Genomic DNA, 25,563 nt, shown 5'->3' on the forward strand with positions numbered 1-25,563 from the left:
TTACTTGGTTCAATTACATTTTATAGGCAACGAGATTAATATTGCCTGAAACAAAAACACCCAAGAAGTTTATATAATACAATTGGTTAATCGACATAACCCCTTTTATATTTGTTTATATAAAGAATAGTTCATTTTATATTCTCACAATGTCTCTGTGTGGCCATTTTCAAGAGACACTAGCTCAGTGAGTCTTTGCATAAGCAACTCAAAATCATATTGACTCTTGATGAGACTAAGTCGTGTATAACGATCACTGGTACTAAATTTGCTTCCAGCACGACCTACAATTTTTCCTGCCTGTAGTACCGCACCACAATCGTCTTCTTCTTCTCGCTCACACTTAACCCATGCATAAGCTGTTGACATTTTGGATTCGTGACATAGCTTTAAACATAAAAATCAAAATGAAGTGAACCTACGTACCTGGAGATGGTAGCCTAGTTTCGTTGAAGAAATTGCAATGCAAAGGACGTCTTTTCTGGATTGAAAATCTTCTAGACTTTGAGAAGACATTAGTCAACCTATCCCAACGATTCCTCAATTTATTATATGAAAAATCAAACAACGGTTTCCCATCGTCTTCAACGGCTACGTTTAAAAGCTTCAGAACTCTTAATTGAGTGTCTCTTGAAATCCCCAAATCAGCCATCGAGATATACTCTAAAACCTTCTCGTACACTTGTTTATCTTTAATAATCGCCCACCTATAAGCAAGACGGACAACCTATATCGATCATTTTTCATATCAAATGCCAAAAATATGATGTAAAGAATTAAAACAGGCATACCCAAAACGAGCACCAGCATGACCAGTGAGCTTAGATAGAGTAAAGATCATGAGATCATGATCTGCGGGGGCTGGGATGGGTGTAAAATGTGGCCAAAAATAGGCATGATCGTATATAGTTTTCCCTCCGAGAACTGACTGCTTCAACTCCCCGTCTGGATTGTTTGGTGAGGTTACAAATTCAACCACATCCATGTTATTTGTCCAGTTATTAGATAGCCATGAGTTTGTGTCCCCTTCAAACTGAAAATCCTCTGACTTAAAGAACATTGTTTGCTCCTTGTACATCTATAGAATCGAAAACACAATAAATTTAGTTATTAAATAATCCACCAAAAAATGGGAATAATTAGTACATATTGTTTTAGTGATAAAAATTTGTTACCGGATAGAACGGGATTGAAGCGAGCACGTTGGAAGGTGAGGACGCATTTTCAGAGGAAAGGGCATACACTGCTGCGTTAAGGAGTTGAGTTGACCCGATACGGAAGACCAAGTATCGCCCTTTGGTAACTGCATTCCCGACCAGTGAATGCACTTTACAGATGTATTTTTCGAGCTCTTTAGACATTGCAGTGCCATCAGCGTAGTGGTAACTCATACGATGCCACCCTGATATGACGACTGCACTATCAGTTGCATGTTGCATCCAGAATGGCTCCAAAAACACAGGATCCCCGCTGCATCATAAATATAACACTGCAATCAGTTTAAGCAGTGATCATATGACAAATCAAAACTAGATATTACATAATTTCGATCTCTCATTTTGTTTTTGTTTTCCATGGGAACCACCTTTTGGGTTTATGTTTCTCTACTAACGGATCATGTTAATTATATATATATGTCACATCCGCACACTAGGGTTATTTCTATTTCTAGGAGTTAAAATATTTGAAAAGGTAATAATCATGTAGATTAGAAGCTGAATGATACATAAATTCATAATATTAATAGCGGGTGCGTAGCAAACACACAGACACAATGCAACCACAATGTATCATATGAAATTGATCAACATTCTAGATGCAAAAAACAACGTATGCGTGTTGTACTGGGGAAAGACTGAATTTGATGTTGGGAAAGCAGATAATTTTTGTAGCACAAAGTGAGTGCAACGGGTGGTGCAATTCAAAGCTCATGCACTCAAGGCCGGCTTTGAGAAAGAAAAAAGGATTTTGGGCCGAAGGTGAAATTTTGTTTTGGCCTTAAGTTAGAAGTATTTTGTTGTGTTTAAACAATTTAATTTCTTTATGGGTTTACTTGGTTATAATTTAGGTTGTATAAAAAACTTTTGTATAAAAATAGAATTAAACATGTCTCAAATGAGACTAGAACCCATAACATTTGGGTTGGAAGTAATAACCCTTTGTCACTAGACCAAGTTAATGGTTATGTAATTGAGTTTAAACATTAAAAATACATATTGTATTTAATTAAAATACATATAATTTTTAAAAAAACAAAATCGGGTCTAGCGGGGTGTCGGACACATAGTCGTCGACTACCCTACCACCCCCATGGGCCGGCCTGCATGCAGTGTAGAACCTACCAAACTAATCTCTGAGCGTGAGAGAAAAAGCCTAATGCTCTGCTAGTTCCAGTTGTAGGCCACAACTCCTGTAATTCCAAGCCCACTGTCGGTATACACATATTTTATATATATATATTAATTGTGAAGTTCACCTTCACTCACAAACGGATACTGTTCTACCGCTAGCATCATTCAGGAAGCGGTTAAAAGTTTCCACCTGTTATGACACGTGCCCTACTTAAATGTTAGTTGCAGACCCACTAACTTTTTTTTCCCTTACCTGTCCTCTCTTTCTCTGACTTTTCTTTCTCATCTCCAAGATCACTCTATCAAAGTCTTCTCTTTCTAAACATAGAGACAAAACAAAATTACTTGGACGGTGATTGTAGAGAGAAAAATGAATAGTTGGACGGTGGCATGCCATTTCCGGCAGCTTCGGCCGTCTATGCAGGCGACGGAATTACATTGTGTGGCGCCCTCTGATGTGTTGTTATCTGATTGTCGCCTTAAAGCTTTTGCTTTGGTTCGATGATGGTGAGAATGTGTTTGTGATGATGATAAGTTTTGTATACGAACCTAGGCAATGATGCTACTCTTGGACATATTTGAACCTCCTTAGGCACGATACCTCAAACCTAGGGTCATATGAGAGATCGTCACATGTATACCTTAAACAACAATGCATTTTAGTTTTCATTGTTTTGATTTGTTTCTTTGGTTTTTTCCTCAAGAATTATATGCTATTTTGTTCTAAAGTTTTGCCACTGATTTTGTAATATATTTTTGCTATTCTTTTGTTGATATGTAGTTTTAATTAGCTGCACTGTATTATTCTTTTGTGTTGGGTTTTTTTACTTGTTGCATCTTGTCTTTTTTCATATGTACTGAAGATTTCACACAATTGTTCTTTTTCATACTTAGTGAAGATTTGATATATAGCTTTACATGAATTTGTCACAAGTTGATTTTTATTTTAATGACACATTTGTTGTTTGCTACTTATGTCAACAGCAGAACAACAAGCTTGCTAATGCTAATGCTAATGCTAATAGCATTCTCAATTGGTTCTTCATACATATCTCCATTTCCAAAATTTAGAAAAGTCATCTAAATAACCACTTTAACTTATTCTCTATTTCCAAACACTATTTCTAAATTTTAGTGAAGTTTTAAAGGGTTACTACAACACTCCATTTCCAACTACCATTATATAAAATTATATTAGAAATAAAATTATATTGAAAATGATAATAAGACAAAATAGTTAGAAGTTAAGATTATGAATAAAAGATAGAGAAAAAATAATAATAAAAGAATATAGAGATGAGAATTGAGAATGGGTTGGAGAAAGTTTTTAAAAAATAATTTATAAATTAAAGAAATTGTGATTTTATAGTTAAATTTTAAAGATAAAGATAGAAAACTCATTGGGATTGCTCTAAGGTACATGATTTTTATTATCCTGTACAGACAAGGAAATTAAGTCGTTACTTTGTAACACATGAAACCTTTAGATGTTTTAGGAGATATGAGGCGTCATTTTTATCAAAAACATTTCTAGCGCAACATATACTAAGCTTGAGCGGTACAGATAGACATAAAAGGGAAACAATTCAAGTATTACCAATTGTACCTCGTTATAATTTGTCCAGTTTTAACTTTAACATTGCAAATGGCAAAATGATTACGCAAAATAACCAGGTGGCAAACTTTAATTAATGGTAACTAATTAACCTACAATTACCAATTTCACGACCCCATCATGAAGCGCGGATAGATAGACTAGTTTGGACCAAAAATCACCTTGGGTCAACATACTCATATAGTGTGTGCCATGCGGATCAGGGATCCAAATCGTGAAGCTAAATGTGGACCATATATGCCAATTACCTTAGAGCCGACAAATAATATAAAAAGTCAAGCGGAAACCGTGCGAAACCATATAATAAATTAAAATATGATAAATAACATATACAGTATATCATTATGGGTTGGTTCGAATATAAGATGTTTGATTTTTCTAGGTAGTATGGTATGTTGGTCTAATAATTTAATTTAAAAATTCACTTACTTTAATCTTAAAAACCCGACTTACGTCTTCACATATCTCCTAAGACTACCACCACTCCACCGCCACCGTCACCACCTCGCGCAGAAAAGTCATCGGAAAATAGCCGTCGTGAAATCCGTTGGAAAGTTTGTCGAAAAAGTCACCAGAAAATCCGGGGGAGTGAGGGATTTGACAGAATACAATCACCAGAAAAGTTCGCCTAATACGGTTGCCGAAAAAAAACACAATGAAAAATACTATGAAAAAACAAAATGGAAAAAAACACTATAAAAAAACACATTGCAAAAACACAATGAAAAACACAATTTGATAAAACACAATTTTGTAAAACACAATTTTTGTAAAACACAATTTGTAAAAAAACCCACTAATTTTTTTTTTAATTTTTATTTAACAATATGGTACCCATATTAAATATAAAAATCGCGGGTTATTTTGGTTATTTTTTCAATAAAAAATATCGTATAAAAAAGTTATGGAAATTTTAAAGTGATATGAGAATTGACATGTGTCATGCATGTGGAGAGATAAAGTCAACGAACGTGCTATACATTTTATATTATTCGCCTCATTTCACACTTAATTTCCTCCTTAATCTAATCTCATTCATTCATGTTTAAAATCAATATACTAGATTACTTCTTATCCATTCTAGAAAAATCATACTTTCTATTATAATTGCACCAATATTAATATTATTGTCATAAAATTTGTATGTATTCTGGTAGATGAAAACAAAACATAATTGTGTACTCGTAACATACAAATACAAAAAATATCATTAAAAGACATCACAAAAAAAAAGTTCATTCTCTATATAATCAAGCTACTCGAATGAAGGATTATGAGAACGTTTTTGAGAAAGAAGTATAAAGTAAAAAAAAATTGCATTATGATTTGGGTATATGGTTTTGATAAACGGGTCTACGATTTTGGGTAATCGAATCACATAACACCTAATCCCACGCTCGTCCGGTTAATATGTGTCATAAATGTTGAGGGGCTTTTTGTGTAACTTCTCTATAGTTACAAGGGTTTGTGAAAAATCTGTTAAGTGAGAGAGACTTTAGGGACTAATTTGGTTAATATGGTGATTAAGTTGTTAGAGCCTTTAGAAGTAGATAAAAGGGGGATAATCACATAATCTAGGGTTTACTTTCATTTTTCTCATTTCTTTATGTAATTCATTGAATAATCTGCAACCATCAATTTGTGTTAATAATAATTGATTTTGTTTGTTCTTGATCTTGATTCTTGATCCAATTTCGCAACAATTGGTAGCAGCACCACGTTGGCTCAAATTAAAAGAAATTGGTTGATCTTTTTAATCAATCAAGATGGTGCCAACGAAGTTCGAATTGGAGAAATTTGAGGGGTAATAATGATTTCTTACTCTGGAGGGTGAAGATGAGAGCTCTATTGGTTCATCAAGGCATCTCTAATGCCTTGTTGGGAGAGCCAAATCTGCCAAAGGGGTATACATATAAGTTGAAGAAAGATATCCTCGAGAAGGCACATTCAGCAATCATTTTAAGCATCGGTGATCGTGTTCTTCGTGAAGTCAGAGTTTGGGCAAAACTTGAAACCTGTACATGACCAAATCGTTGGCCAATCGACTATACATGAAGAAAATACTATACTTTTCGAATGACCCCTGTAAAATCTTTAGAAAGTCATACTGATGAATTTAACAACATAATTCTTGATTTAGAGAAAATTGAAGTTGAATTAGAGGATTAAGATCAGGAAATAATTTTTCTCTCGTCATTACCTTCATCCTATGAACATTTTGTGGATACTCTCAGGTACGGAAGAGATACATTATCCATGGAAGATGTTCTTGCTTCCCTAAATTCAAAAGAACTTAATAAAATGGTAGATAATCAAGAGGAGTTGGGTGATGGTCTATTTGTGAGAGGGAGGTCAGATTAGAAGGGTCAAAGATCAATAGGGTTAGGAAGATCTAAGTCTAAATCTAAGAGAATTATGAGATGTTATATCTGCAACTCAAACAAACACTTGAAAAAGGATTATCCTGAGAGGATGAAGAAGAAAAAGTTAGAAAGTTCTTCTAAATTTCAAGGTAATAATTCTGTAGATGACCCTTTAGATGGATATGATAATGCATATGTATGTGTAGTGTCAAAGGATAGTTCTATAGGTAGTTGGATAATGTATTCAGGTTGTTCATACCACATGACTCCTAATAAGGAATATTTTAAAGAATTAAAATTAGAGTATCTTGGTGTAGTAAAGCTAGGTGATGACAGGCCATGCACCATTAAGGTACATGGCACAATAGCTTTAAGTTTGGATAATGGGACATGGGTTGAATTAACCAGTGTTAGGTTTATTCCATCCCTAACCAAGAATCTTATTTCTTTGGGAACATTTGAAAGAAAAGGATATGTTGTTAGTTTGAATAATGGTAAGGCCAGGGTTATTAAGGGATCCACGGGGGCGATGTTAGGGTCAAGGGGTGAGAATAATATCTATGTATTAGATGGAAATGCAATAGTAGGATCTGTTTTTTCTGTGGCAAAGGGTAAAACAGTCAATACTGCAAAGTTCTGGCATAATAGGCTTGGTCACATGAGCGAGATAGGTTTAATGGAACTAAAGAAGCATGAGGTTATTAAAGATCTTGTAAGTTTTAAAAAGGGAATACATAAGTCTAAAGGAATTCTAGATTATGTACATGTTGATTGTTGGGGACCTACAAAACACAAGTATTTAGGTGGAGCTTCGTACTTCTTGTCAATTATAGATTATTATTTTAGGAGAGTGTGGGTATACATTCTAAAGAATAAGGCTGATGCATTTGGTATGTTTCAAAGATTGGGCAGTTTTAGTTGAAACTCAAACTGAGAAGAGAGTTAAGAAGCTAAGAACTGAAAATGGGCTAGAGTTTTGCAGTGGGGAGTTTAATGGTTACTGCAGGAATAAAGGAATAGCTAGGCATTTAACCAAAACTGGAACACCTCAACAGTATGTTGATATCTGCAGGGATGCCCAAGGGATTTTAGGAAGAGGCGGTGAAAACTGCAGCATATCTGGTTAATAGGTCACCATCCAATGCAATTGATATGATGGTTCCTATGGAGAAATGGTCAGGTGTTAAGACTGACTATAGCAACTTGAAAACTTTTGCTTGTTTGGCTCATTCCCATATTAGCCAAGAAAAACTAGAATCAATAGCTATCAAATGTGTGATGATTGGCTATCCTGATGGGGTTAAAGGGTATAAACTATGGAGGCTTGATGATGGAAGTTCGAGAGTTATAGTAAGTAGAAGTGTGGTGTTTCAAGAAGATGTTATGTATAAAGATGTACTTAAAGGGCCAACTAGTGAAAAAGAAGTTGATCATGGGGTTCAAATTGAGGTGGAGCCTATACAAAGTGTCAATGAACATGGAAGCACAAGTGGTTGTACTAAAAGTGAAGACAGGGGCAATTCTGGAAATAATGAACATGAAGGTTATAGTCTAGCCAAGAATAGACAAAGAAGGAATGTTGGTCCTCCTTTGAGATATAGGGATGTTGATGATATATCAACATTTGTTCTGAGTGTTACAGAAGAAGAAAGTTCTTCTGAACCATTGTCTTACTCTGAGGCAATTAATTCAAAAGATAAAGACAAATGGTTGCAGGCAATTAATGAAGAAATGGATTCTTTACATAAGAATGATGCATGGAAGCTCGTTGATAAGCCTGAAAAGCAAAAATTAGTTGCCTGCAAGTGGATTTATAAAATCAAAGAAGGAATGCCAGGAGAAAAACCTAGGTATAAGGCTAGGTTGGTGTTTAAAGGGTTCACAAAGAAGGCTGGTATAGATTATAATGAAATTTGTTCTCATGTAGTGACACATGCCTATATTAGAATAATTTTGGCATTAACAGCACAAGAAGACTATGAGCTAGAACAACTTGATGTAAAGACAACTTTCCTTCATGAGAATTTGGAAGAACATATTTATATGCAACAACCACAAGGTTATGAGGTTGAAGGGAAACATAGGAAGGTTTGTCTTATGTTAAGATCTTTGTATGGATTAAAGCAGTCACCTAGACAATGGTATTTGAGGTTTGATCAATACGTAGTGTCTAGTGGTTTTAATAGAAGTAAGTTTGATAGTTGTGTTTACTTCAAAGAATATGAAGAAGGACAATATGTTTATCTACTACTTTGACATGTTGTGGCTTGTAAGAACAAGCAGATAATACCAGGTACTAAGGATTTATTGATGAAGGAATTAGATATGAAGGAACTTAGTGAGGCAAAAGAGTATCTTAGCTATGGAGATTATCAGAGATAGAGATCAAGGTTTGTTATGCTTGGCTCAGACTAGTTATACTAAGAAGATATTATCAAATTATGCTATGGAGAATTGTAAGGCAATGACTACTGCATTATCTATTCAATTCAAACTTTCTGATAAGGATTGTCGTGTATAAGAATAAGAAGTATCTTATATGAATAATGTTCCTTGTGCTAATGTGGTGGGTAGCCTAATGTATCTAATGGTATGTACTAGACCTGACTTGGGGTATGCAGTTAGTCTAGTTAGTAGAAACATTGCTAAACCAGGTAAGAATCATTGGGAGGCTGTAAAATGGATATTGAGGTATTTGCAGGGTTCCAAAGGTGTTGATTTAATCTTTGGAAAAGGTTCTATTGATAAAGGGATTATTGGTTATGTTAACTCAGATTTTGCAAAAGACTTGACAATGGTAAGTCAATGATTGGGTATGCATTTAAAGTTTGGGGATCTTTAGTTAGTTGGAAAGCATCCTTACATCATATTGTGACTCTATCTACAACAGAAGCAGAATATGTGGCTCTTACAGAAGCTGTTAAAGAGGCATTATGGCTTAAAGGTTTTATTTCTGAAATCAGGGGTAATTTGGTCCAACGTGTTATTTTTTATGATAATCAGGGTGCGGTGCAGTTAACTAAGAATGCAGTTTATCATGAAAGAACCAAACATAAAAATGTTAAATTTCATTTAATAAGGAATGTTGTTAAAGCAAAAGAAGTTATTGTTGAATCAGTGGATACAATGGAAAATGGTGCTGGCATGTTTACAAAGGTGTTGCTAGGTTCCAAGATTCATTTATGTTTAGATCTTCTAAACGTATGGGGACATTGATGACAAGGTGGAGATTGTTAATATGTGTCATAAATGTTGAGGGGCTGTTTGTGTAACTTTTATATAGTTACAAGGGTTTTTGGTAAATCAATTAAGTGAGAGAGACTTCAGGGACGATGTGGTTAATATGTTGATTTAAGTTGTTAAGAGCCGTTAGAGTAGATAAAAAGGGGATAATCACATAATCTAGAAGTAGATAAAAAGGGGATAAAACGCATTGTATCCTGATTAATGGTGAAAACATGCATAAAAATGATCTTTAAAAGATAATGGACTTTAGTAGAATGTTGTTACGTAGTGCTTGGTAGCTCAAAAACAAAAAGAAAACAAGAAAAAAAAACTTGGTTAATAAAGTTTAGTAGCTACTGATGGTCGGTAACAATTAAATTTGTGGTGTGGTAGAAACTTAGTTCAACAATAGAAATTGAATTCTATCACAATTAAGATGCAATAGCATCTCGTAATCTGATAGGATTTTAGAGTTTCGGTAGTACTTAGTTTGCTACCATATGGAGTTTCTTGGTGTAATTTCCTACTATTGTAACTGTAACGGTTACATCTTAACTACCAAAGCAAAATATGCAAAACGATCGATGCATGATCATGTGATATTCGATATGCAGCTCTTGAAGAGGTAGGTTTCATGTATAACTTAAATAGCTTTATAAAACATGTATTCACTTTCGGATTAACGTATTCTTATATAATAAAATAAAGGGATATTAGATTTTAATGATCACAATTAATTGTGATTGGCCGAAAATAATCTCAACTGAGTTTATTACCACTAGTGGTCCCAAAATTAAAAAATCTTACCCTCAGTGGTCCCCCGTTAAAAAAAACTTAACGAAGTTATATTTTTATTTTTCGAATTTCAACTAATGTTCTAAAGTTTTAATCGAAGGAAGATACGATTCGGTTGATGTAAAAATTTACTCGAAACGGTGATCCAAACGACTTATGTTTTGTTAATTGGAAGTTCAAACACCCGAATTGAAATATTGTTTCGTCGTTTTGGAGCACTGTTACGAACTAAGTTTTACATCAATCGACTCGTATCCTCCTTCCGATCAAAAGCCCTAAAACGTTAGTTTGAAATCCGAAAAAAGATTTCGTTAAGCCCTTTTTAACGGGAGACCACTGAGGGCAAGCTTTTTTAAATTTGAGACCACCGGTGACAATAAACTCAGTTATCGGCCAATTACATTTTGTTGAGATTTTTAAAATCCAATATCCCTAAAATAAATAATCAGATAAAACATAAAATGTAGTCTCTAACAAAAAGAGTTTTCACTTAAGAAAGTTGAATGAAAACCATTGATAACTTTGAATCCCTTCAAGTACGAATTGAACCATTACAATTGTTCGGTTAAACTACATATATTTTTATTAACCTTATTATCATCCTTGTAATGTGATAAACAAATAACTGAATAAGTATACCGTAAAATATTGAACTATTTATTTTTATTTCTCTCTTGACAATGTGAATTTGTATACACTTAATGCGATGCTATTGGAGAACTACGGTGAGTTCATTACCTTTTTTTCTTATAGAGTGTAAAATATAGCCAAAAGCTGTGATGCCCAAAAACCGTAAAATTTAACAGTTTAGTTTGGTTTGGTAAAATTTCAAAGGTTTGATTTTGGTGTACAAAATAAAAGCAATTGGTAACATTTTAACTAATAGTTGATCTAAAACCGTACAAACGGGACTTTGAACATCTCTAGTTTGATGGACATGAAACTAGTTATTTATGATATAAATTTCGGTGGATATCAAAACTCAATCACCAGTTATACATCATCAATTACTCCAATTATTTCCTTCCTTTTTATAGCCTCAATTCTAGCCTTGATTAATTATTTAGTATTCTATTTAAAAATGCTTGTAATGGTTGAATGTAAGATGACATAGTTGAATTGTTAGGGTTAAAAAGAAGAATGCTAAGAGGAACAAGAAAACCGAGTTCCTGGAATGAATCCCAGAAGAGGTCGGCTAGGTTAATATATCATAATCACCAAAATAACCAAAGTATACAAGACACCCTCACACAATAATAAAAGACCATAATGGTCCTTGACTCATGCAGTACGAGAATATAAAATAAAAGACACTAAATATTGAAATAAGTCTTCTGGTTCCTCTGATTCATATCAATACGCCCCCCCCCCCCCCCTAACCTACTTCTTGACCACAAGAAGTGAGCTCGGAGAAATCCGGGAAGCTTAGCTTCAGCTCGTCTAAGAATTCCCAAGTGGCATCTTGTGTTTTATGTCCTTCCCAATGTACCAATACCTTCATGCCTGCCCAGTTCCTCCTTTTAACTAGCTTCCGATCCAGGATTGCACTCGGCTGAAGAGAGAATCGAGCTTCATCCGGAATGGGAACGATCGTTGATGGTGGGCCCCTGCCTCTTTTAGTAAAGACACGTGAAAGACCAGGTGAATCTGAGCATCATCTGGTAGGTCCAATCTATACGCAACATTTCCTACCTTTTCCACGATTAGAAATGGGCATAAGTACTTAGGAGTGACCTTCGAATGTTTATGGACCCGTAACGAATTCTGCATGTATGGTTGAAGTTTGAGGTATACCCAAGAGTCGGGTTCAAAAGCTCTCTCGGTGCGGTGTTTATCGGCTTGTTGCTTTATACGGTTTTGGGCCTTGATTAATTACTATTTCATAACCTTAATAGCTGCCTCCCGATCCCGCATCATTTCATCCACATCCTGATCTGTCACATCCCTAGGAATACACAGAACATGCAAAGGGGGGGGGGGGGGGGGGGGGATACCCATACAAAGCCTCGAAAGGGGTTTGGCCTAAAGATGAATAAAACGGGGTATTGTACCACCAGTCTGCTAGAGATATCCACTTGATCCAAGTATACGGTCTCTCCATTACCATGCATCGTAAATAACCCTCTAAACACCTATTAACAACCTATGTTTGTCATAGGCAATTAAACACCTATGCGGATGGTAGGCCATAGGCAATTTGGCTGACACCCCTTGAAGTTTTAAAAACCCCATCCAAAACGAGCTCAAGAATATCGGATCTCGATCGGAAATAATAGAATTAGGACATCCATGAAGCTTGTAGATGTTGTCGAGGAACACTTGGGCTACATCCTTAGCCAAGAACGGATTACCCAAAACCATAAATTGTGCATACTTCGTGAGACGGTCGACTACCACAAAAATCATATCTTTACCCTTAACCTTTGGTAATCCTCCAATAAAATCCATAGAAATGTCAGTAAAAATAGTATCAGGTATCGGTAATGGTTGTAATAACCCGGGTGATGGTACATTCTCGTGTTTAGCCTGCTTTCATACGTCACAACCTCTTATTACCCGCCTTACCACCTTTGAAATTCCCTTCCAAAAGAACAACCCTTTTACCCGTTGAACCGTGGCGTTTACCCCCGAGTGGCCCCCCATGGCATAACTTGAACGTAACTCGGCATTTCCCCCAACCACCATATGGTTTTCCTTAGCTAACCCCACCTACAATTCCATTTAAATCTGGGCAAGACATCCCCCTCTTTCAGCTTCTGTATCGCATGTTGCACCTCCGCATCATTGTTTTGACTTTCCAAACTTCTATTAATAAGTAAGGGTTCTATTTGGGAAATATCAGTGGTTAATAATGTTATCCCTTGAACCCGTGACAAAGCATCGGCGGCAACATTCTCTCATCCATTTTTATACTCGATCACATAATCATAACCCATAAGCTTCGCCAACCATTTATGTTGCAATGGAGTCATTACCTTTTGAGTTAAAAGATGTTTGAGACTTGTTGATCCGTGCGTATAACAAACGAACTCGTAATAAGATAATAGTGCCATTGCTTCACAAGCATCATAATTGTAAGCAATTCCTTTTCATATACTGACAACGCACTTTGCCTTGGTGATATAGCTCTACCAGAAAATGATACTGGGTGGCGCTCCTGCATTAAGATTGCGCCCAACCCACCTGCCGAAGCATCCGTTTCAAGAACAAATTGTTTAGTAGGGTCCGGTAAGGCCAAAATAGGGTTGACGAGAGGGCCACCTTGAGCCTATCAAACCATTTGAGACTTCTCGTCCACTGGAAAGCATCCTTTTTTAACAGACCTGTAAGCGGCTTGGCGATCATTCCATAGAACCTTATAAACTTCCGGTAATTTCCGGCAAACCCCAAGAACCCTCTAAGTTGTTTAATGGTTTTCGGAACCGGCCATTGTTGCACTGCTTCTATTTTTTTCGGGCCCGTTTTCACCCCTTCCTTCGATATAATGTGGCCTAAATATTCCACCATTCGCCCCCGAAAACGCATTTAGATTCTTTGGCAAATAACTTCTTTTCTTTCATTATGGAGAGGACCCGTTTCAAGTGTTGAATATGATCATCTTCACTTCGACTGTAGACAAGTATGTCAACAAAAAATACCAACACCCCTTTCTGTAACATGTCCCGAAACACGTGGTTCATAAGGGCTTGAAATGTGGCCGGTGCATTCGTAAGACTGGACGGCATGATGAGGAATTCATAATGACCCCGTGAGTTCGGAATTCCGTTTTATAGACATCTGCGGGTGCCATACGGACCTGATAAAAGCCCAAACGTAAATCCAATTAGAGAAAAACGAAGATCCACCTAACTCATCTAGCAATTCTTCAATTAAAGGAATCGGAAACTTATCTTCCATGGTGGCCTCGTTCAGCCGACAATAATCCATGCACATTCGCCATTGTCCATCTTTTTTCTTAACCAACACAACTGGAGCTGCAAATGAGCTCTGACAGTTCCGAATGACCCCCCCCCCCCCCCCCCGACTCTAACAATTCCCATGTGGTCTTCTCTATCACATCTTTTTGAACCGGCGGGTACCTATAAAGGCGCTGACTGATGTGTATCGTTCGTTCTTTGAGGATAATTCGATAGTCGAAAGGTCGCGTCAGAGGCAGCCCTTTTTGGCGTCTGGAACACCTCTGGGAAGGCCCGCGTTAACTCGTCCGATGGAAGGCCTTCTTGTGATTGGTCCGGACAATGAACCACTGTTGGTTGGTAATTTTTGTTCGTATCTCCACTAGCCAATTGTATGCTAAATAGTTGTAAATGTCCTCCTCTTGAATGCTTACCCAACAACTCTCCCACTTTCTCTGCTGAACAAACTGATACATTATTATTTTGCAACCCCTTTAACTCATAATGTTTACCATCCACCTCAAACTTCATGGTCATCCTTTGGAAATTCCAAAGTATATCATTTAGAGGAAGTAACCACTACACTCCAAGGATCATGTCATAACTTTCCAATTCTAATAAAAGGACTTTTGTTATGAACCAGTGGCCTTGCATGGACCATTGGAAATTTTGACACCTTTGGATACAACTAAGTTTCCTGAACCTCACATTTATAGGTGTGATATCCTGAACCTCACATTGCAATTGTTTTGCCAACCGACAATCCAAGAAATTGTGGGTCAAACCCGATTCGATGAGTATATGATGCAGCCTTGTACCCGCATGGTCGAATAAGATGGGAGACCCGTCAATGCATGGATTGAAATATGATGTTCCTTCAATTCATCCTCGGTTTCTGTTTCTTCCACACTTGGGTTATCTTCGTCATCCATTTCAATGAGGTAAACTTGATTCCGGTTCCGTGTGCAATTATGTCTTGGAACGAATGTTTTCGTTCACCAAAAACACTATCCCTTCGCGCGTTTGTCTTTCAATTACTTAGGCTTGAGATGACAAGGACCTCTAGTTGGTTTAGTAAAAATTGTGTTTGTTTGGTTGAGTGTAGGTAAGAATAGTAATTTGGTAGCATTAACGGGCGTTGTAATCTTGGAGTTGTTGTAGCTCTTTGTGTTTCCTCCATTCCATTTACCCCTGCTAAAATTTTCCTCCAAATTTTCTTTATTCAAAGCTTGAGTCTTAGCCAACCCATATGCTTTGTGCAAGGTGTGCGGTTTAAACATCTTAACCGGCCCTCGAATATCCGGTCTAAGGGCCTTGAGACAAAGACTAATAGCTTGAGATTCAGTGAGGTATACCTTGTTCAACAAATAATCGAATGCGGGTTTTAAGCTCATGAAGGGTACCGGTTTGGTTGAGGGAAGCCAACTCTTCCAAGGGATCTTCAAACATAGTATTAGAGAAATGGGTCGAAATATATCTCACATATTCTTCCCATGGAATTTCAGAAACAATAGCATTACGTGTGCCCAAGTAAGACATGTGCCATTGGAGCGTGTCCCCTTCCAAGTGAACAACAACGCACCTAAGTTTCATCTCATCCGGAGTCCCGTCCATGGCAGAAAAAGTGTTCGCAACGGTAGATCCACCCCTCCACGCCGTCACCTGAAAACTTGGGAAAGTCAACCTACTCAATCCTCAGGAGCCGGTTACCCCTCGAGTCTGCATCGTCGGGAGAAAACAATGAACCCGAGCTAAACCCGCCTCTGCTATTGTAACCCAATTTATCGGTAACCGCCTTTAATATCTCTTCTTGTTGTTTCACTAGTGCCGATAGCGTTGCCTGGATCTATGCGATTTCCTTGTCATGATTCTTGAGGGTGTTGTCAACCTGTTGGTTGCGTGTGTTCGTCATGCTGATAAGATTTTCCCGACCGGAGATCGGAAGGCTCTGATACCCTTGTTAGGGTTAGAAAGAAGAATGATAAGAGGGATAAGAAAATCAATTTTTTGGAATGAATCCCAAAAGAGGTCGGCTAGGTTAATATATCATGATAACCAAAGTACACAAGACACCCTCAGACAATAATAAAAGGCCATAATGGTCCTTGACTCATGCAGTACGAGAACATAAAATAAAAGACACCAAATATTGAAATAATCTTCTGGTTCCTCTGATTCATATCATGAATGGATAAAAAAGGGAAAACCTCAAATTTTATATGGTATCACAGCAGGCATCTATACTACACAACAAACCCTAAAAATTTCCTACCAGCCGCCAACCATGACTAGCACAACTACTGCCTTTCAAGTCAACATCGCGGCAAAACGAGACGGCTCTTCCCCATCTTTAAAAAGCAAACACAACCACAAATTTTTTTAATCTGAATCAAGTGCAAGTCCCATTCCAGGTTTGAATATGGAACATTACCATGCACTTATGAATCATCTTGCAGGAAAGGAAGATATGCCCAACAACAAACTGCAACCGACAGCCAACATGGCCGGTAAGGTAGACCAAGATAATGAAAGGGTTATTGATTCGGGTTGTACCAAACACATAACATATCAAGCCGAATGGCTAGAAGGTAAAGTGGTCTATAAACATGAATATCCAGTCATGATACCAAATAGCGACGAAATACCCGTAGAGGGTAGAGGGACTTGTCAACTGCCAAATGGAACCACTATAAAAGAGGTGTTATACGTTCCAAGATTTAAACACAATCTCTTGCCCGTTAGCCGTTTTATCAAGAGACCTTCAAAGTTCAATAACCTTTTATCTAGAATTTTATTTTATGCAGGACTTGAGAACGAGGGATTTGATTACAGTGAATAAATGCAAGAAATGGCTACATCGGATCAAGATGGTGAAGAATAAAAGAAAGGCTATGATGTCAACGGTGGAGGTATGGCATAAAAGATTAGGTCATACTTCTAGTGAGAAGCTTTCTCATTTTAATTTTGCTAAGAATGCTTCCTTTAAAACGGCTGATTTTGACTCGTGTGCAAAGGCTAAGCACACGCACCTACCTTTTCATATTAGTTCCATAAAAACCAAAGAATGTTTTGAATTGTTACACTATGACATATGGGGAAGGCATAGAACACCTTCACTATCAAGTGCAAGTTATTTTTTAACTATCGTGGACGATTATAGTCGTGCCGTGTGGGTTTTTCTTCTAAAACATAAGTTTGAAGCTTCGGACAATTTAATTTATTTTTTTAAAATGGTAAGGACACAATTTGGAAAATTGATTAAAAGAATTCGATGTGACAATGACGGGGAATTTGTCTTTAATCGAATGTAAGACTTTTATAATGAACAAGGCAATCTTCTTGAAACCACTTGCCCACACAAACCCCAACAAAATGGTGTTGTTGAACGCAAGCATAGGTACCTTCTCGAAACTACACGGGCCATTAGATTTGAGGAAAATTTGCTAAAAAGATTTTCGGGCGAGTGTGTCATGACATACGCCTACATATCAATCATCTTCCCTCAAAGGCCATTGACAATAAAACACCGTTTGAAATTGTTTTTGAGCAAACACATGAATATGAGCACATGAAAGTTTTTGGGTGTTTAGCCTATTATAGAAACACAAATATAAAGGGAGATAAGTTTGATTTGAGGGGGATACCCGATGTATTTTTAGGTTTCCCACTGGAAACAAAGGGTTACAAATTATATGACACCGAGCGCAACAAAGTTGTGTTGTCAAGTGATGTCAAATTCGTTGAAAACATTTTTTCGTATGGAAACGACAAACCTATTAATAAGCAAGAGAATGAAAATCTTTTTAGTTTTCCTCCGTGATATTACCAAAAGATTGATAGTGCTACAGAAATTGGAAATCAATCAGTTGGTAAAAATAATGTTGTTGAAACATTTGACACTGACCCCACAGTTGATGTTGAGCCTACCACACATGTTGCCCAGCCAAACCTCCATCACGAAGTTCATAATGATCAGCATTATGATGTTGGCCCCACTACCAGTAGCAACGCAACACCTAATTGCACAACCCACGTACATTTTGTTAATGAGAATGACAATCATAACTGTGGGCCAACTAATGAAACAAAAGCCCATTTGTCTCAAAATGATCAAACAAATGTTGAGACCATAATAGAAAATGTTGAGCTGATCAGACACCAAAGAAATAGAATTCGACCAAAGCGACTTGAAGACTTCATTGTTGACCTTCCACCATCTGTCGATCAAAACTTACCCCACGTCTGATCAAGCTCCCTCGTCAAGTACGGTACACCCCATAGCACACTATATTTCTAACAAAAATTTTACTAAGACCCATAAAGCCTTTTTGTCAGCCATTGGTTCGAAAGATGAGCCGAAACTTTTTAAACAAGCCGTGCAGGACAAAAATTGGAGGAAAGTTATGGAAAAAAAATACGAGCTTTGGAGGCAAATGGCACATGGACTCTTGAAGAGATACCAAAAGGCAAGCGTGCCATAGATTTGAAGTGGGTCTATAAAATAAAATATAAGCCCAGCGGAGAGATTGAACGATACAAGGAAAGGCTCGTTGCAAAGGGATTTACGCAATTAGAAGGAATCGATTTCCATTTCACGTTTGCCCCGGTCGCTAAACTCGTAACGGTTCGATCCTTGCTCGTCGTTGCCATAAAGAACAGGGGCGGATTTTGGTACCGAGTACGGGTTCACGGGAACCCACTGAGTTTCGGATTTTATATAGAATACCTAGATAAAATATGAAAGTGAACCCACATATAAATTGTGAGTGAACCAATATACAAATTGGAACTATGGTCTGGTGGTAAACACCAAATCTTTCTATTGTGGAGACCATGGTTCGTTTCTCTCTCTAAGCAGGTTTTTCATTTTAATTTTTTTAACTGGTTACTTAGTTAGGCTTGTGATGCACCACATAATATCCTCAATTAATTTCTAGGCAACAGATTTTTTTCATTTTTCATTTTAATTAGGTTTCTTTATGTTTGTATGCTTATAGGCCATTTTTGATATAATAAAAGCAATGAAAATTATGAAGAAAATTGTTCCAACCCCTGGTCTTCACAATTAATTTCTAGAAGATAAATTTGGTCTAATCACACAATCACAAATGATGTTAGTGTATAAATGGTCAAATATTGTAAAATTCTCATATAATTCATAATTGTCTTTCTTGAGTTGATGCAGTCACGCTACTACCATCAAGCATGTAACTAATATATCTATATTTGATCATGGCTTTTTAGAACGGCATTTAACACCTCTTTATGCACACCACTTAGTTACACACATGGTTATAACTTATAAGTTTCTAATCCATCTATTCTAGGTTTTGTAGCCTTAGTTTTAAAATATTCATTGTTAGACTGACATATAGGAATTTTATTGATTAACTAATGAAAAAACTTAAATATGTAGTCCATAGAATGAGCGGCCGCCGGTCAAGGCCGTGGAGGCGTTTGCGCAAGCCGAACCGATTTAAGTAGAAGTCCATTATCATACTTCATAAATTGACATCTTTAACTGTTTTTATCACATTTGTTAATATCCAATCAGTTTGTAAAATTATTTGGGTTAACGTGTTTGTTAAGTTTGACTAGTGTTAATTTCGAAAACCCGACTGGGACGATAATAAAACTAGTTTCTAATGACGATGCTAGTTTATAGTTATTGTACCGTATATTTATTATGTGAACCGGCCCGAACCGTCGACCCGAATCATCAAACCGACTTGAACCTTCGAGCCAGACCGAACAGTGAACCCACTAGAAAAAATTCCTAGATCCGCCACTGATAAAGAAGGATTGACTCGTCGATCAATTAGACATAAACAACGCTTTTTTGCATGGAGACCTTCACGAAGAAGTCTACATGAAAATTCCATAAGGGTTTGATAAAGACGTGACAACAAGGTTTGCCGGTTAAGAAAGTCGTTATACGGTTTAAAACAGGCCTCTCAAATTTGGTACCAAAAGTTCACTTCATCACCCTTGGCACTTAATTTCAAACAATCAAAAGCAGATCATTCACTTTTCATATGCAAGGATAATAATACTTTTGTCGTTGCCTTAATATATGTTGACGATGTGATAATCGTTGGCGACAACCCATCCAAAATCCATGCAACAAAGAGTTATCTCAATGGAAGTTTAGCATTAAAGACTTGGGGAACCTAAAATATTTCTTGGGAATCGTGGTAGCCCGAACAAAAGAATTTGTAGTTCTTAGTCAACGGAAGTACACACTTGACATTCTAAAGGATAGTGGTCTACTAGGATCTCGACCTAGCACCTTTCCTATGGAACAACACTTGAAAATGGGAAAGGATGATAAATGGTTGAGAGTGGACGCTAGTCAATACAGATGCCTTATTGGAAGGTTACTTTATTTACAAGATGCACGACCGGGCATAGTTTACTCCGCGAATGTTTTAAGTCAGTTTGTCTCTGATCCTCGCCAATGTCACATGGAAGCAGCTACAAGAGTTTTAAGATATCTAAAAACAACCCCGGGACAAGGTATCTTATTACCAAAACAAGGTGGAACCTCCCTTACTATGTATAGTGACTCTGATTGGCTCGGATGTTCCTACTCAAGGAAATCAAGAACCAGTTACTTGCTTCTCTTAGGAGGAGCACCCAACTCGTGGAAGTCTAAAAAGCAATCTGGAGTGTCCCGCTCTTTGGCTGAGGCAAAATATCGAGCTATGGCAATTACCGTAAGTGAAATATTTTGGTTAAGATGGCTCTTGAAAGAACCCGGTTTACCACAAGACAATCTGACCCCTCTCTTTTGTGACAATCAAGTCGCGAGACACATTGCCAACAATCCCTTCTATCATGAACGCACCAAACATGTTGAGATGGATTGTTATTTCGTTCGTGAACGGGTGAAATCAAAGGACATTCAACCAAAGGCCATTGACACAAAAAATCCAATAGCCGATTTATTCACCAAGGCTTTAGTTTCTCAACACCTACAATATCTTCTTGGCAAGTTAGATGTTCGTGACTTACATGCTTCAACTTAAGAGGGAGTATAAATTTCGGTGGATATCAAGACTCAATCATCAGTTATACATCATTAATTACTCCAATTATTTCCTTCTTTTTTATGGCCACAATTCTAGCCTTGATTATTGTATTTAGTTTTTATTTAAAATGCTTGTAATGGTTGAATGTAAGATGACATAGTTGAATGAATAAAAAAAGGAAAACCCCCCAACTGAAAGTGGTTGTCTTTGGACAGTGTTGGTTACAGCGTTGTGGGGTTGGGTGGGGTTGGATCAATCATGATATGCACACAAGCAATAGTTGATGGTATTAACACTCGTATAGCTTATTATAAAATCACATATTTAAAATGACATCTAGTTGGTTGATTTAACATGTGTGGTGACTTGAATTTGATCGGTATTGGGTTATGGCACCGAAACAAAAACCCAAAAAACTGATTTCTTTAATGACCTAATACAAAAAAAAATAACTTGCTTAAAAATATAAAAAAATATGCATCGTGTTGGTGAACCAACACGAATTTTCTCGGTATCGGCTTATGACACGAAAATAAACAAAAAAGAGAGATAGAGAGCTACGGTTTTCGTCTTTGTGGTTTGACAAAATCTGCAATTTTAGTCCTATAGTTACAAATTTGCGGTTTTCGTCCAATAGTTTTGTTTTCACTTTCAATTAAACCCGACACCACTAACCCTGTTAACTATGGTCGTTAAACTCATCAGCATGGCCCTCACGTGAGGGGCAATTTTGTCCATTTTTTGTCCTTTTTCTCCCACGACGAAGATGAAAATAGTATTTGTGAATTAGGGTTGGGTTTATTTGGGGAGAAAAAAGACAAAATTGCCCCTCACATGAGGGTCACACTGATAAGTTTAACGATCACAATTAACGGGGTTAGTAGGGCCAGGTTAATTGTAAGTGAAAACAAAACTATTGGGTGAAACCACAAATTTGAGACTATTTGACTAAAATCGAATATTTGGTCTAACCACAAGGACGACAACTGTAATTGTCTTCCAAAAAAAAAATTATTCGGGACTCAAATAAAACAAATTAATATATTTATACAACGAAACCAAACATACGGAGAAAAAAATTGTACATCGTGCTGACAAACCAACAAGAATGTTGCCGGAATCAACTGTGTATGTTTTGAGTTTTAAATTAAAAAAAAACAAATAATAAATAATATTTTAAAATAAAAGTCAACTATGTGCCGTCAGGTATACCAAATAGTCTGGCACCAAACTTAAAAGAAATAATAATAATAATAATAATAATCCGATCACGAAAGCTGTTAGGCTGAGGGGTGTGGAGCGCTAGGAAGGGTGCAAGAGGCCGGACGCTCGCGCCCCGGGGCGCGAGCACCACACCACCGAGGCGCGATAGGGGCGCGAGAGCGGAAAACGAGGCAGGCGCCAGGGTGCTAGCGGCTGAGAATGGCGCAAGAGTTTTCTTGGAAAGCGTGAATAGCCGTTGGGGGGTGTTTTATTTAAAAAAAAAAACGTTTTTTTTTCCTATATATAATAACAAACCCATATCAAACCCATTTCAACACCCATATCAAACCTATTTCCAACTCGATTTTGTTTCTTTGTATTAAACATATATCAAACCCAAACCAATATCACATACCACACCCAAAACCCGAAATCACCCCATCTTCCAAACCTTTTTTTAAAAACATGGCTGGAAATTGGTACCCAAACCTAGAATCAGATTACAGTTACGACGATTTATGGTCGGCACCGGACCAACCGATGTTTTATTCGGGGTCGCAACAACCATCCGGCTTTCAACCATCCAACATACAACCGTCTCCTAACTTTGTAGTTCCGGAGACACAAGAACCAGAACCAGAAGGTGAAGCTGCGGGACAAAGAAGACGCGTCCACTGGAAAAAACAAGTTGCAACGGACGGGTCGGGTTCGGCTTCGACCGGAAGGGCGAAACGGAAAATCACTCCGTGGTCATCGGATGAGAAGGAAGCCCTGTGTCGGGCTTGGATAGTCACTTCTGAGGATCGGCGTTGCGGTAATTGTTTTAACGTTTTTAAAAATGATTTTTAATAAAAAAGTTAAATAAAAAAGTTAAATGACTTACAAATTTATTTATGCATTTTGCAGCGGACTACCAAAAGAGCAAGGTCTTTTGGACAAAGGTTAGGGAGACGTTCTATTCGCTCGTTGGGAGTACAGAGCGGACCGCCGATATGATTTCGGGTCGGTGGACCGAAATCAGAAAATTTGTCGGCTTGTTTACTAATCTGTTCAACAGGAACGCCGGTCGTATGAGACCAAGTGGCAGTGACGATTTGGCGGTTTATAATTTCACTGTCGAAGAGTGGAGGCAGGAGTGCCTGCGGAGGTATGGGACGGTGAAGACGTGGGACGATGTAAAGGTGTGGGAGAGGTTGAGAAGGTGTTCTAAGTGGGTTGAGCTGGTGGCGCCGGACGTTGATGCGGAAGTAGGGCCGAAACGGACTAAAACTAGTTCGTCTGGAGCGTACAACACTTCCGCCGGGTCGGATTGCCGGGTTGGATTCGACCTAAACGTTGCGGGGGAGGAAACGTCTTCACCGCCGAGGAGGCGGCCATTGGGAAGGGACGCCAGGGGCAAAAAACCGGCTGAGGGGGAAGCCGTAAACATCAACGATCTTGTTGAATCCCTCAATAAATTCAACAAAACCATGGAGGTGGTCTCTAATGACAAAAAGGAAAAAAAAAAGAATGAGAGATTTGGACTTCCTTGCAAGAGACTTCAGCCACCTAAATCCGGTCGACCAAATGCTGATGGAAAAACAAAAGGAACGTATCCGGAAGAGGTTGATCGAAGAAGACCAAGCCGAAGAATAAGAATAATGTTTTTTTTAGTACTTTAATTTTTTTTTTAGATATTAATGTGTTTTTTTAATTAATGTGTGTTTTTTTAAATAATTTATGAGTTTTTTTAATAATACGTTTTTTTAATACATTTATAAAAAAATAAAAAAATAAACCGCTCGCGCCCCCTCTCGCGCCCCTCCACACCATGGCCCGGGGCGCTATCACCACTACCAACACCCATCTTATCAAGTTTCTCTCTCTGCCACACGTCACAATATTATTGGCTGGCGCCCCCACTCACGCCCCCTCTCGCGCCCCCCACACCCCTCAGCCTTAGTAAAAAAGTTATAAAGTCAAACATGAAGTTGATCAGCTCGATCTTAAGAGATTCACCAGCTATATTACTCAAAGATTCCTTAGTTAACAAGAACAGAAAAAACGAAAAAGTAAATCACCTATTAGCATCTGCAGCACATTCAGAAGATAATACAGAACAATCAGTTCCACCATAGCACTGAAAGCACTCACAAACAGGTTGACCTTCAAATATCAAACCATCCACATAAGATCTGCCATGGCCCGAGCATGAGATTGCCGCAACCTCCTCCGCCTCTGCCGCGGCTTTCTCGCTCCAACTCAGCCCTCCGCCTGCATAAATATTTATGCTGAATAGTATGTTCACAGCTACAGAAATAAGTAAACAAAGTCCATAACAATAATATTTCTTTGTTGTCACCATATTTTTGATACAGAATGAAATGGACACGTTGTACGTTATTCTTATATACTGCTTTTCTTGACCATAAAAGTTGAAACTAGATTTTTTGTGTTCCTTGATCAAGATATATATTTATTTATGTCTGATGTGGATTCGGATATTTCGGATTAATTGATTAAAACCAATGAACCCATATACCATACATATATTTTTTTTAGACAGAACTATAATTTTTGTCCATTAAATTTAGACGGATTATAGACTGGGTCATTTAAACAAGTTCACTTACACTGGTCATCCTTTTATACGTATAATGCTATTCGTTTTCAGAATTTTACAATTTTTTATTTTCACGAGTTCCGCTCAATTTTGTTTTTTTCAGTTTTTATCATTTGGTCTTCAAAACTTTAAAAGAAAAAAAATGGCTCGAAATAATAAATTTGGGTTAAAAGTTTGAGCATAAATTTTTTTTGTTAATTCATATATAATTGATTATTACAATTTGGATCTAAATGTTATGGATTACACTATTTATTAATTATTTAAAACTGGTTTATAGTGTTAGTAATTTCAGTTCGGTTATGTTTGTTATTTCAGACTTCTAGTTACGATTCAGTTATTCTGATTTCTTGGACACCCTACCATTGCAACTAAGGCCTCCTGCTTCTCCCCGTGTTTCCGACCCTCCTAAAATTTAAAACACCGTCTCCTCTCATCCCCTCGCAACCACCAGCATGATTTTTGTAACTTATGTTAAAGAC

The 25,563-nt window shown here is 37.3% G+C and overlaps 1 protein-coding gene across 1 annotated transcript; it reads right to left on the bottom strand.

Moving 5' to 3' along the window:
* Window positions 1–24,823, bottom strand: LOC143552175 (tryptophan aminotransferase-related protein 4-like). Its single transcript, XM_077042450.1, has 5 exons — window positions 24,540–24,823; window positions 1,176–1,470; window positions 792–1,078; window positions 427–707; window positions 1–359 (listed from the first exon to the last, which is right to left on the bottom strand). Exons 1-5 carry the CDS (start codon window positions 24,821–24,823, stop codon window positions 145–147), a joined length of 1,362 nt encoding a protein of 453 aa, XP_076898565.1. The 3' UTR covers window positions 1–144.
* Window positions 24,824–25,563: the final 740 nt, after the last annotated feature.

The sequence above is a fragment of the Bidens hawaiensis genome, unplaced genomic scaffold (assembly GCF_021521415.1).
Source record: "Bidens hawaiensis isolate Kalapana, Puna unplaced genomic scaffold, B.hawaiensis_p1.1 tig00016786_1, whole genome shotgun sequence".
Classification (NCBI taxonomy): Eukaryota; Viridiplantae; Streptophyta; class Magnoliopsida; order Asterales; family Asteraceae; genus Bidens; species Bidens hawaiensis.